The sequence below is a fragment of the Stegodyphus dumicola genome, chromosome 1 (genome assembly GCF_044657685.1).
Source record: "Stegodyphus dumicola isolate Sdum_Otavi_A_Nest chromosome 1, ASM4465768v1".
Classification (NCBI taxonomy): Eukaryota; Metazoa; Arthropoda; class Arachnida; order Araneae; family Eresidae; genus Stegodyphus; species Stegodyphus dumicola.
In genome coordinates, this window is record NC_140768.1 from 3744513 (window position 1) to 3758768 (window position 14256).

At 33.1% G+C, this 14256-nt stretch overlaps 2 protein-coding genes across 5 annotated transcripts in view; one reads left to right on the forward strand and one right to left on the reverse strand.

Annotated features, from left to right (window-relative positions):
* The window catches only part of LOC118192179 (uncharacterized), a 115396-nt gene extending 105546 nt beyond the window's left edge, over positions 1-9850 (reverse strand). For 2 of the 4 annotated variants that reach the window (XM_085812321.1, XM_085812319.1), the window contains exons 1-2: positions 9567-9850; positions 77-158 (exon numbers count right to left, since the gene is read on the reverse strand). In XM_085812321.1, coding sequence (XP_085668447.1) covers positions 77-158; positions 9567-9639 — 155 coding nt within the window. In that variant the 5' untranslated portion in view covers positions 9640-9850. The remainder of the gene's footprint in view (positions 1-76; positions 159-9566) is intronic. The other 2 variants (XM_085812332.1, XM_085812325.1) reach the window with 1 other exon arrangement.
* A 224-nt stretch (positions 9851-10074) lies between these two features.
* LOC118192180 (cullin-1) lies at positions 10075-13058 on the forward strand. Its single transcript, XM_035363085.2, has one exon. It carries the CDS (start codon positions 10275-10277, stop codon positions 12522-12524), a length of 2250 nt encoding a protein of 749 aa, XP_035218976.1. The 5' UTR covers positions 10075-10274; the 3' UTR covers positions 12525-13058.
* Positions 13059-14256: the final 1198 nt, after the last annotated feature.

Below are 14256 nucleotides of genomic sequence, written 5' to 3' on the forward strand. Positions count from 1 at the left end.
AACTCTATAAATGTATAAATTTATAAAAGTATATTTTTAAATAAAGTAAGCAGATAATATTTATAAAATGGAATACCAATTTTTATCACCACTTCTTTGAACAGCAGATGCTAAGCAAAGCAGCTCTCCGGTATCCCAACGGTCAATAAATTCACTTCCTTAAAAAATCGAAATATTACAGTGCTGAAATCACACACTAATAAGATAATTAAAAAAGCATAAATACTTAATATTTCTAAAAAATATTTGTGTCCATAATTAATTCATGATTCAGAAGATGTGCATTAAATAATTTGTCTTCTTATTGAGACTTTTTTTTAAATAAAAGAGTCTACGTATAACAAATAATACTAAACAGAATACAAAATATGAATGACTTGATATTCCGCAAACAAAACTTTATGACACTAAGAAAACACAATTTACAAAAATTATGAAATTGTCAAAAATGAAATAAATAAGCTTAAAAGTAAAGAATTTTACATACATAAATATCTTCTATTCTTTAAAAAAAAAAATAATCAGCAATAAAATTAACCTCCTAGATGAAGTAAAACTATTATAGAGACCAGTAGCTGATTTAAAGTGAGTATTTCTAAAATGGAGGTATAAAGAAATGAGAAGAAATTTTTTTAAGATATTTTTCTTTTAAATAAAACATTCAAGGTTTAATTTATAAAAGGACAAATGGCATACTCCTTAATAAAAAAAAGCCTTCAAATACTTCTATTGTATTCCAAAAAAGGAGAAATCTATGTGCTTTCCACCTCCCAATTTTAAGGTTTAAATATATAAAATAAAAGCAGGAACAAAATTTTTTTAACTTAGCATTTTAGTTTTTCATACATTCTTCAGAACTCAGATACAGCAGTACTATCTTGAACTTCACTGAAGAGTAATATAATTACATTACACAATAATTTTTAAAGAGATGGTGAGAAGTTTTCTCTTTCACAGTGAAAATTTGAGCATTTGGATGTGCAACATAAAACATTACAAGTGAAAGGAAAGCATGCTTTGACAACTGTTTCATTGGTTTTAGAATACTCTTTGTAACAGTGAAACAATTTACGGTACTTATGTATTATCGCAACCACCTCAGTAGAAGTCGCCAATTTTACCGAAGTCGCCAAATTCTGGCAACTATATGCATAACAATTCTTTAGGTAATCATACCCATTGTAAGTTGCAATCCTAAAATTCACGAAATCGCCTTTTCCTTCTGTAAAAAACAGCCATCTGCACCAAGGGGTTGCACTTATACGTAAGTACCCAATTTACTTTTTGTTAGGCAGGAAAATAGTCATCAGTTAAGTAGTGAGAGAGACAGCTTTATGAAAATATGCCTATTGACTGGAACAGTTTAATGAAAAAGATATATTCTCTACATCTAATCAGACAATCAAATAAGTGAAAGATGGCTTTAAAGATTGTGACCATGGAAAAAAAAAATGTTTGCACAGAGGGGGAAAAACAAAACTGGCAGGATTCTTGCACAATAGTGGATAATTGCTGGATTATGACAAAAATTCTCTCTCACTCAGGTTGTGAAAAGCGAGGCAAATGTAGCACGATCCTCAACCATGTACAAGAGGAATCAACGATTTGATCAGACTGTTGGAGAACATATAAAACAAAAACACACAAAAAAAAAAAAAAAAACTAATATAACTAGGTTAGAGGTATTGACCCAATAGCAGCTGCTCATTTAAAAAAAAAATTTAAGCTGCTCGTCACTAAGCTGCACATTAAAAATCAACAAGGCACAGTTCACCATCATCGTAAGTCTTTGCAAAGTTCATTTGACAAGAGTCCTAAAGACAAAATGTTTTAGTATCATATTCAAAGCAATCATGGAACATGACAGCTACACTACATTTTAATCCAGTAAACATAAACTTGGTGATATTCCTTGATGATGGTATCAAACTGGCATTTAAAAACTGGGGCCATAATAATAAGGGAGTACCATAATTTCCTTCCCTGAAAAAAAACTGAAAAGTTATTTTCAATCAAACTTAATTTTATGCCAAAGTACATATATTACATCATGAGTAGATATCATCAACCAACAAATACAGTAAGAGAGGGGCGAGGGGCAGTATCTCGGACAGCAGAAGTTAAGGGTAATCAGTTTTACTATAATATTGAAAACTATTTCATTTAATTCTTAAAATGGTAAAAGTATAGTTTAGGGTACCACTTGGTAAAACTTGGCGATTTTTGCGCCAAAAATTGCCGCTACACAAAGCCAAAATAACAAGACAAACAATTGCACGAACTCGGTATCCATGTACACATCGATTTATTTTCACTTAAAAAAAAAATCCTCAAATTGCACAAAAATGACATTGCACACTCCTTTGACTTTATCCATGTACACGTCGACCTATTTTCACTTAAAAAGTCAAAGGAGCACCAAATTCTACAATATAGGTAAACAAAAAATACCTAATCTCAATAAAATACATTCTAAACCAAACAATATATAACATAAAAAAGGAAAAATATGTTATACATTTAAACACTATCAAAAGTAAATATTCACTTACCATGATTTTAGAGTTCGCTTCGTACACCCAGAGTCACGTAAAAATCAAAATATCAATTATACTCAAATGACTTTTTTCAAACCAGGTACCCTTTCTGATTGAACGCTTCACATATTGACCATCTGAACCTTTCACAAACCCATTCAAATCCATCTAAACGGTTTTTACGTTCGACTAGACGCATATCCTTCCCACATACAGGATACTTATAATGGCTACTAAGTAAACCTTCATTTACACACCAGTCAAATAAAGCTCTTTTCCCTTTTCGCTCCAAATCATACAGAAACTTCAAATTAATCTTACTACATTCGGCCATTCTACTATCTAAAGAATCAAACCAACACACACCACAAAAACGCTTACGAAACATCCCATGATTCAAAATTTCCCGGAATCATGCACCCGATTACGTCACAATAGGGTTTCCATAACATTCAACTACTCAGGCTACCATAAATGAAACAGCAACTTGGCAATAAATCAAACAACAATTTCGCCATAATACAAGGGGTACCTTAAAGTCTACTCTACCCCTTCAAATTAGATGTTTCATGAATCAGGATGCTTTAAAATTCGCAGCTTTCGTAAATGAAATTTCACAACATTACTTTTCACTATATCTTATGCGTTTGTTAACATGTATTATTTTGTTTTGTATAAGCATCTTTACTTAAAAATTACGTTATTGAAAAAAACTGTAGTCTTAAAAATTTTAATATTGATAGCAATCGAAAAAAAAACTCAGCATTTATTCACTACTGATTTCAAATGAAAGTCTTCACGTATTTCAAGTCACAAAGAAATAGAATAAACCTTGTTTAGCTTAGAAAAAAGCAAAATAGAACAAACCTTGGTACTCTTCTGTTATTGGGACCAAATTCAGAAATGTATGATGTATGCACGTGTGTATCTACCTTGCAGAGTCATTAAGTTTTTTTGTTTTTCCTTCTTTTTTAAACCAGGAGATGTGAAAAGTGTGCAATGCCCTTGCCGGGACTCGAACTCTGGTCCTCTCGAATACACATCAAGTACACATCCAATTACACCATAAAGGTATGCAGAAAAGAGGGAGAAAATATCTTATAATATGCATACATGTAGGTACATACACTGATGGGGAAGGGGGAAAATCACAATACCAAGAAGGAATTCTGCTAGATAAATGAAACTTGGTAGGCATGTTTATACATGTGAAGATGATATCTAATTTCCCGTTAGGCATATAAGTGTGGCATTGGTAGCACCACTATGAACATGCAATAAGGTTTGTGTGGTCACATACAAATAAAATTTGTGTGTTCATATGCAAATAAGATAAGAACATGCAAATAAGGTCTCTGCTTTAAATATGTGCTGTAAGGTTCATGAATATTATTTATCACAGAGATTTGATCTAGTGAGCTGATGTTAGTCAAGAGTATGTTTAAGAGGGAGAAGTCATTATGAACAGCTTAGCAAATTTGAACGAGGTTGTGCAATAGGGTTGTGAGAAGGTGGATTTTCTTTTTGCAATATTGCAGAAAGACTTGGCAAGATTATATCCACTGTATATGAGTGCTGGCATTCAGTGGTAATGGAAGGTACTGGCTCAAAAAGAATGAGTTCTGGGTGGCCATGTGACACGACTAAGAGACTGCCATGTTCAGCACATGGCTGTGATGCATTGTACTGCATATGCAGCAGAAATTCGAGCTGCAGTTGGCACCCCAGTAACACAATAAATCATTACAAATCGATTACTTGAAGGATAGCTCCAAGCCAGATCCACTGTAGCATGCATTCCTCAGACTCCAAACCACTACCATTTATGACATTAGTAGTACCAAGCTAGAGCTCAGTGGAGGATGGAGTGGAGATTTCCTGCATTATTTGATGAAAGCTGGTTCTGCTTTGATGCTAGTGATGGCCACATATTGGTTAGGAGGCCAGGTGAATGCCTGCAAACAACCTGCCTGAGGCCTAGATACACTGGTCCTACGTCTGGAGTTATAGTCTGGGAAGCAATTTCATATGACAGCAGAAGCTTTCTTGTAGCTATCCCATGCACCCTGACAGCAAATTTGTACGTAAGTCTGGTGATTCAACCTGCTCTGCTGCTAATCAAGAATAACATTCAAGGGGATGTTTCCCAACAGGATAATGCTCAACTTCATACTGTTGTTGTAATCCAACACGCTCTACAAAGTATCAACATGTTGCCTTCGTCTACCGGATCATCAGATCTTTCTCCAGTCGAGCACTATGGGACATCATTGGATGACAACTCCAGCCTCTTTTGTATTATTGTCTGTGTTACTAACTTGTATTTTCTTATTTTTACTTTCAACATTTAACAACATTTGATGAGAAAATCATTCTGGTTACCTTTCCTTGATGAAATCCACAGGATATTTGGAATTTTTGCCATTTTATAACACAGAAATCTTTATTTACAGCAATCAATTTGTTTACTTACAGATCAATTAAATTAAATTGCTTCCCAGACATTAACATTCATCTTTCTATCATTGTCACTACATCTCAATCAAAAAAGATAATAATAAACATAAAATAAAAAAGCTACACCCTCTCGTGGCCAGCAACATGAAACTAACAGCCTCATCCACGATTAGCATTAAACCTCACCGTATTGACTGACCAAGTCCAACAGGCATGGAACTCCATCCCACAAAATTACATACGGCACCTGTTTGACACAAAGCATTCATGTTTGCATTCAAAATTCTGGCAGTTACATCAACTAGGGGGAGGGAACGTCGCAGCGTGCAATGAACTGGAAGATCTGTTAGCACTATCCTCATCTTCAGAGCAGATGTCTTTATATCATTCGGCTTACAATTCCTTACTAAGTATAGTTTATCATCTCGATATACTCCGATATGATTTAAATCAATTTCCTCGTCATTATAAATATCCCGAATACACATCAAATAGTTTTCTGGTTGCAATTTTCTAATTTCGACTATGCGTAATGTATGCTTTATGCATGCACGCGTTGAAAGAAATGTTGGTACTTTTCCGTTTTGCTGGCGCAAACGATAAAGTCGCCAATAATGGTACAACTGATGCCAAATGGAATATCTTCGCTGGTAACCTTTTACGCTTCATTTTCAAAACACGTCGCAGCCATTTCTTATCAGATTGATTGTTTCTTTCAATACTGGCATTCAATTACCGTAATTTTGCACGTATAGTCCGCAGACACGATTTTATATAAAAAAAATTTCAAAAATCGTCAGATAGTCCGCGGACTATACGTCCGAAATTACGTTTTTTTAATACGGCAATATTCCCATGCTTTTTAAACACATCCTTTTGTTAGCGCCAATTTCTCACCGCTTTCTCGTCCAATTCAAAATAACGGGGTAAAATCCTAGTATACGGTGCAGCCTTAGCGCGACTTTGAAAATTATTGCCAACACCAAAAATGATCCAAAGAATGCCTATATATATAGTATACACACATAGTATATACTATGTCTAACTATATATTTTCTTTGAATGACCCGTTAACTACTCATCGTATATGTCCCGTTTTCACTGCTCATCATAAAATCGCCAAAAGTAGCCAAATCCCGTGTGCACCGGATATTAGGATTAAACCAATAACGGCCCGCTTCTCTATTTCATCATTTTCAGCTTTCTCAACTACCTTGAGTTTAACTCAGCAGTAAAAACTTCGCCAATGTTTCATCAACGTTATCGAAGATGAAAGACAAAATACGAAAACAAAATACTGTGCAACGTGCTATACTCATGATAAGTGGTAATGAAATGTGACCTTCGACCCCACTCACTCGGTGTTGCCGAACCACGCTTATAAGGAAACGAATCACGCTTTTTTCTTCGGACTCCAGGTACTTGCTACTATGGCTCCTAAAAACTGAGCTGACGCATTACTTTCCCCCCTCCCGGCAGTTGCGCTAAAGCAGTGCGAAGGATACTGGGATACAAAACTCTAGTTGCGCTAAGTGAGTGCTCATACAAGACTTTCTTTGGCTCGTATCACGGCATCGCTTGATGCGCCAGCCTGGATTTTAGGAGCTCTACTTGCTACTACTCATTCGTTCTGCACTATGCTCTATGGTTTACTATCGATACGATACATACGAATGTTTTCTTGGAATCTCGCGCTTTTTTTATATTTGATCATCGGCAGTTCACGACAGCATGTTTTTTAAATTTCAACGATTTTAACCGTGAACAACCAGCGTATTATCCGCACTGGTGGATAGTCCGCAGCTTCAAAAATTCGCATTTTAAACACAGATAGTCCGCGGACTATACGCGCGAAATTACGGTACATAGAATTTTTACGAGATAATTAAAAATTGTATGCCTTAAGACCATTCGCGGTAATTAAGTCAATTAGGAGGCAATCACACCGCTCACCCTAAGACAAAAATATAGAAAAAGCAAAGTCAAGAATTAAATTCCTCAATTCTAACGAGAATGCACTAGCGAAGTAAAGCACTATGGTTTTACATATTTTCTGAGTAAGCTATTCGTATGAATTGAAATAATTCTTGCATTTAAACTTGTATTCCAAATTAAAATTTAACTTGAAATTAATGTAGATAATTACTGAGAGAATTAGATTTTTGTAGTTTACGTGAGATGAGATCACTTGGGGTCACATGATACGAACCGGCGAATCAGGCTGTTGAACCATGAAAGCATAATAAATTCTTAAATTAATGCCTTTTTACAAATTGTCTTTATTTATTGGCTTTTTACAAAATTTTAAACCATATTAAAATGTTTATGCCTTCAAAATAAAAAATTCTATGAACTAACATTTTTATGTGTATACTGCATACTGTCACCAACAAAGTCTGCTTGGCGAGATGTGCGCCGGCAAAGCGGAAAAGTACCGAAATGTTTAATAAAGTAAACAAATATTTTTTTTTTTTTTTTTTTTTTTAATTTTGATACTTTTTAGATCAGAATTGCTCTTTATTTCAGAAATTACAGTTTCATATTTTTAATTGTATATAATTTCTGCATGCCACCTTACCAGATTTAAATTGAAGATCTACAATCCGGAAAAACCCCTAATCCTGAATCGCCGAAGTCCCGACGAGTCCAGATTAAAGACTTTGTACTGTATATATTATTATATAACACTTAATACTTTACATTTGCTCTCCCCATGGGAACAGCTTTAGTATTGGTCCTTTTGGCGATTTTTTGATTTGGCGACAAACTTCGGTCGCCAAGGTAGACCCGGCTTTGGAGATCGGTAAACAATGGCGGATTGTCAACAAAACCCGACTAGACTAAATAACAATCCTAAAAAAATAAGCTCTTAATCAGAATAAACAGTCTTTCTCTAATTTTCAACATTTCTAGTACTGCTATGATAAATTCCTAAAACACTACCATAAATGAATTTATGGCAGTGATTATGAGTAATGAATTTACAAAAGGCTAATATTTTAAATTACAAAATGTAATATTAATGTATTAAACATTAATAAGAAGCACTTCCGCAGAGAACCCGGTAAATGTAAACATCGCCAACTTTGGCGATAATAGTTCTAACTTGGTAACCCTTCAGATTAATCCCATTCGCTTGCTCGAAGTTTGCAATCCTTCCTCTTGCGTTTATTTTGTTGAATTAAGACTGTCGTTGTTCGCATTTGCAGATTTATATTCTTCTTCTCTTATTTATTATTATTTTTTCTGAATTTTTTAATAACGAATAGATAGAAATATTTTCGTAGATAGATGCCGGTTCTCGGTTCAGGATGAAAGGAGGGGTGAATGCTAATTTGTAACACGGCTGTTCACGTTGTGTTCTTAATTATTAACAGCTCTAAGAACCATGAGGTTTCCAAAGTCTAAAATAATTTGTTTTCGTAGACCGTAAAAATGTGCATGTGCATTTTAAATAATTAAGTAATGCTTTTATTTGTATTATTGGTTATTGTCATCTAAAATTATGAGAATAAAGCAATTTTTATGGCGTAAAATTTTAACAAGATAATATATTGTTAATGCTTTTCTAACAATAACCTTTCAGAGGATGGCAGGTGTGGCATAAATAGGTGATTAAATTGAAATAAAAAAATATTGATTATCTAAGATAATAGAATAGTTTGATGCACCACCATGGTTATCAAAATTAGCAAACAACTGCTGGTGTAAGGAATATATTGTTTTCTGTGTTAACTGGAATTTAAGACAAATTTTTTTCGTATATCACGTTTAACCGGTTAATTTCAATATATTAATACTAATTTATATTTTTTAAATGAATTTTTATTTCCATTATAAATGCTTATATATTGTCTTATGCTTAATAATATATTCTTTTCTGTGCTAACTTGAATTTAATACAAATTTATTTTCGTATATCACATTTAACCCTTTAGTTTTACATCTACATGCATATTATCTGTGAATTTTTACTACCATATGCTTAATATATTGTTTTATCTGCTAACTTGAATTTACATGCACTAAAAATCACGTTTACGGCTCGGCTCATCGTCGATGAACCGCGAGCTTGGCGAGTAAGAATGCAACGGCGCCAACAGGTTCTTTCCCGAAGCGCCAACGGGTTCTCTGCGGATGAAAACCCATGGGCAAGTTTTGTACCAGTGTTATAAATACTTTTATGATTAAATTCTGTAAATGGTAAAAATATTAAGAAATGTGTATCTATTTTCACACAGTAATCTATTTTCACTTACAAAATCATCAGAGAACAGTTTAAATAAAAATATCACATCAAATTGTTGTTAAAACAGAAACAACATATTAGATACTTGTCAAAACAAAAATATATCATATTATTCACTTAGGATATACTTTAGCTCAGAGATTTAGACATATGTGCAAAATTTCAGGCATTTCAGCAAAATTTCTCTTTTAGTTTAACCCAGGAAAATGAAATAAACCTTGGATATTAAGGTATCGTAGCTTCGAACACATAATACTGTTCATAATTAACGCATTTGAATACCATTCTTCTCATCCAAATTCTTCTTAACATTTTCAACTTACCATCCTCATCGTCAACTTCAAGTCTTGATAAATAATCATTAGTTCTGACAGATGTACTTTCAATAGAAGACATATTTATTCCAACACAATTATTAACAGTAAAGAACACTATGGTAAAATTCTAGTATACGGTACGGCCTATACGAACAGTATTTAAAAATAAATGTCACATTAAATTTTATTTAGTTAAAATTTCCGTAATTCACAAGTTTAAACATGAAAACAGAGAGAAAATACATCCTACTCCCGTCAAAACAATTATCACGAACATTTCATACAAACATTAGCGACTGTTATAACTGTTTGAAACCTGGCAACACTCAAATATAGCTGCCTATTATTAAATGGATCACAAATTTAACCAGACGTCTAGTTAAAAAATTTCATAGTAATATTTGGGACAAATTTTATAATATTATTTAAAATATACGTTAAAAAATTTCTCAAACTGAGTTAGAACAATGTACTGAAACCGGATGTTAATTCAAGAACTCTGTTCCTTTTCACAACCGTAACCTTCCTTTTTCGATTACTGTATAATTAATTTTGCTACAAAATATTAATTTTTAGTTTTGAAACCATAGATCTTATAATTTGTACCATGTAAAGCGTTTTGCTTGGAAATATATAGTTCGCTGTGATTTAGCATACAATGTTTGTATACGGTAAATTATGTAATCACCCAATGACCCGAATTTTCGTCTGTTCATGAGAGGAAGCATTATTAAAGGAGTACTTGAAATGTCATCCTCTGAAAACAGTTTCAAAGTAGAGGACATGTGGTGCGAGCTGAAATCAGGTATTGAGCAAATTTATGCAAATAATGTATCTAAGACGGATTATTTACGACTTTATACTCTAGTGTATGATCTTTGTACTGTCGCAAATTACGGATGTACTTCGTCTAATAATCATCAGTTGCATTCAAGATTGACTCATTTCTTTCGAGCTCATCTACAAAATGTGTATGAAAAATGTGAAGATTTAATAGACGAATCACTTTTGCTTCATTACATGCAACTGTGGCAAGATTATCGTTTTTCTAGTAAAGTTTTAGGTGGAGTATGTGCTTACTTAAATAGACATTGGGTCAGACGCGAAAGAGAGAAAAGTCGAGTTGAAGTCCTAGAAGTTTATCACCTTGCATTATTATCATGGAGGGAGCATCTCTTGGAACCTCTGAAACGGAGAATGTCAAATGCTGTTTTAAAGCTGATAGAGAAAGAAAGAAATGGTGAAATTGTCAACACTAGACTCATTAGCATTGCTCTAAATTCATACATTGAAGTGGGAGTCAATTGTGCTGATCCATATTCTAATGAGCCAAATTTATTTTTATACAAAGAAGCATTTGAAACAGCATTTTTGTCAGAAACTGAAAGGTTTTATGCTACAGAAAGTGCTTGTATTATTCGCAAAAATCCCGTATCTGAATTCATGAAAAAAATTGAAACTTGGTTTCAGGATGAACAAAGGAGGGCTCAGGTATATCTCCATGAATCAACTCTGGATGCCTTGGTCAAAATATTAGAAAGTGTTGCTATAGGAAAATATATCGAAACACTGCATTCAGAATTCCAAACTTTATTGACTTACAATAAATTAGAAGATTTAAAACGGATGTATAAATTGCTTTCTCGTGTGTCAGGTGGTTTATGTCAGCTTAAAAAGCAGTTTCAGGATTATGTCGCGCAGCAGGGTCTCGAAGCAGTGGAAAAATACAATGAAGCTGATATGAGTGATCCTAAAGCGTACATAAATGCTATTCTAGAAATCCATCAGAGGTACAATGCTATCGTAATTGTGGCTTTTGATAGTGAAGCTGGTTTTGCTACTGCTTTGGATAAGGCTTGTGAAAAATTCATCAATAAAAATGCAGTTACAGAAAGTAGTGGCTCTTCCAGTAAATCTGCTGAACTGTTGGCTAAGTATTGTGATCTCTTGCTGAAAAAGAAACCTAGTGATGCTGAAGAAATAGAAGTGGTAGATAATTTGGTTCAAGCTATGATAATATTTAAATATATTGAAGAAAAAGATATTTTTCAAACCTTTTACAGCAAAATGTTAGCTAAAAGGCTTGTGCAACAGGCAAATTCATCGAATAATGATGATGCTGAGACAATCATGATTGCCAAGTTAAGAGAAGCCTGTGGTTTTGAATATACTGCAAAGTTGCAGAGAATGTTCCAGGATGTTTGTGTAAGTCGAGATCTCAACGAACAGTTTCGAAAATTGGGAGAACTGGATCTCGATTTCACCATCAATGTCATTAGTTCATCATCATGGCCTTTCCACCAGTCTCTGCCATTTTCCTTACCCCAAGAATTGGAGCAAAGTGTTCAGCAATTCACAAATTTTTATTGCTCCCGTTATAGTGGAAGAAAATTACATTGGTTACATAGTTTATCCAGAGGAGAGTTGGTTGCTAAATGTTATGACAAGCCTTACACATTCCAAGCATCTACATTTCAAATGTCTGTTCTCTTGCAATTTAATATGGGGAACAAATTTTTAGTTTCACAACTGGAAGAGAGCACTAGCATCCGGTTAGACATTCTTCTTCAAATATTACAAGCTCTTATTAAATTTAAATTGTTAAAAATAGAAAAAGAAAGTGTCCTGACACAATCATCTACAGTCTCATTATCTCTTGCATACCGGAGTAAAAAACTGAAGGTGAATATCAATGTACCCATAAAATCAGAAGCAAAATGTGAACAGGAATCTGTGCAAAAGTGTGTGGAGGAAGATAGAAAACTGCTTATTCAAGCTGCTATTGTAAGAATTGCAAAAACTAGGAAGGTAGTCAAACATCACATTTTGCTGTCTGAAGTTTTAAATCAGCTCTCTCACAGATTTAAGCCTAAGATACCTATCATCAAAAGATGTATTGATATATTGATTGAAAAAGAATATCTAAAAAGAGTTGAAAAAGATTCCTATTGTTATATGGCATGATTCCGTTCCTCCATCATACATTGCTGTATGTATCTTGAAATTCCAAATTAAAGTGTAAAAATGTATTTAGCAGCATTCAAATTGAAAGATATAAATATTTGTATATTTTGCTCATTTCCATCAATCAGATGTCATGTTGAATGAAGTCTTTTTAATGTGCAATAATGATAAATGTTACAGGTGAATTGTTTAACTTTTATTTATATGTAGATTTTGCGATTTTTATATTGAAAGGGGATTAATACCTGACAGAAAGTTGATTTTTTTCATCCAAATCGTGTATAACATACTCATGCATTAATAGACCTTTAAATTTGGCACTTTATGAAAGTATATTATCTTTTAGTTCATATGAATGAATTGATCTGAAAAGTATGCATAGTTTTCACATTAATGAAATTAATTGTGTTTTTAGATATGTGAAATCTATATTATTGTCTACTAGTTACATTTTCAGTGTCGAAATCCTGTACAGTCATTACTGAAAGGTGACATTACTACTGATAGGAATAAAAGGAAAATATACTTTGGTTATATTTGTTCCCTTGCCTTAATTGTATAAAATACATTAAGCTCACCTTGAATATACTTTGCTGTTAATACATGAATAATTTTTAAATAAAAGAAATCAGTATTTTCACTACCTTATGTGGAGGACCTCTTGTAATAATTGTTGGTACTTTTCTGTTATGGGACTGAATTCAGAAATATATGTATGTGTATGTATACAAACACCTATATACACACATATGCATACTTAATTTCTGAATCTAGTACCAATAACAGAAAAGTGCTTATTTTTTTATTGTTATAAATAGGCTGGCTGTGACGTCATTAATTTTATAGCTTTCGAATATCTCTGTGCAAAAGTACGAGAACCACAATGTACAAGTTCAGAGTACAGTCTAAAGAAAAAAACATCAAAAATATTACCCACTTAACACTGTGAACAGCTAGGAGAGTTCAAAAGTCTTTTTCAGTAAAGATAGGCTGTCAAGCAATTATGTCCTGTTGACAAATAGAACAAAGTAACCAGTTCCTTTAGGACAGTCTAGCGTCTTCCAAATTTCTTCCAGAATAAGTTTTCAGGTTTTATTCACTTCATGAATCTAGCAATACATTTCCATTTGGTCATCAGAGCTACCATAATGAATTCATTCAAAATTATGTAATTACTACCATCATAATTCACGTACGTTTTTTTACATGCAAATATGTATGTTGAGAATGAACAAGCAAATGTACCTTTATGGTTTTCATATTTTACTTAGAATTTTTTAAAGTTTCTAAATCTTTGGGTTGACTTTCAATTGAGGGTATGGGTGTTGACAAATGTGTGATCTATAATGAAGTAGTATATTCAGGTATAAAAATAATTAATAATACAAAAATATAAACATTGTTAGAATATTTTTTTATATTATAGTTTATCCTTACTGTCTCTAAGTTCAATTTATTACAAGTAACCTGAGAATCATCCACCTAAAGAGGGATTTTCTTGTGAAGAGTATTTTTAGTAAGAGAAAATTCTTTTATTTAACTTGGTAAGCATGTGTTATGCTCAGTTGCTCCATCATCATGCTAAATTTTAGTTATCTCATTTTCTTCCATTATTTTCAAAATTGCTCTGATTTCTTAGAAATCCAACATGCAAGTTTTTTTCCCAATTATTAATAAAATTTAATGGACACTCTTAACCACCTTATAAGAGGTTTAATTCTTAGAGAGTTAG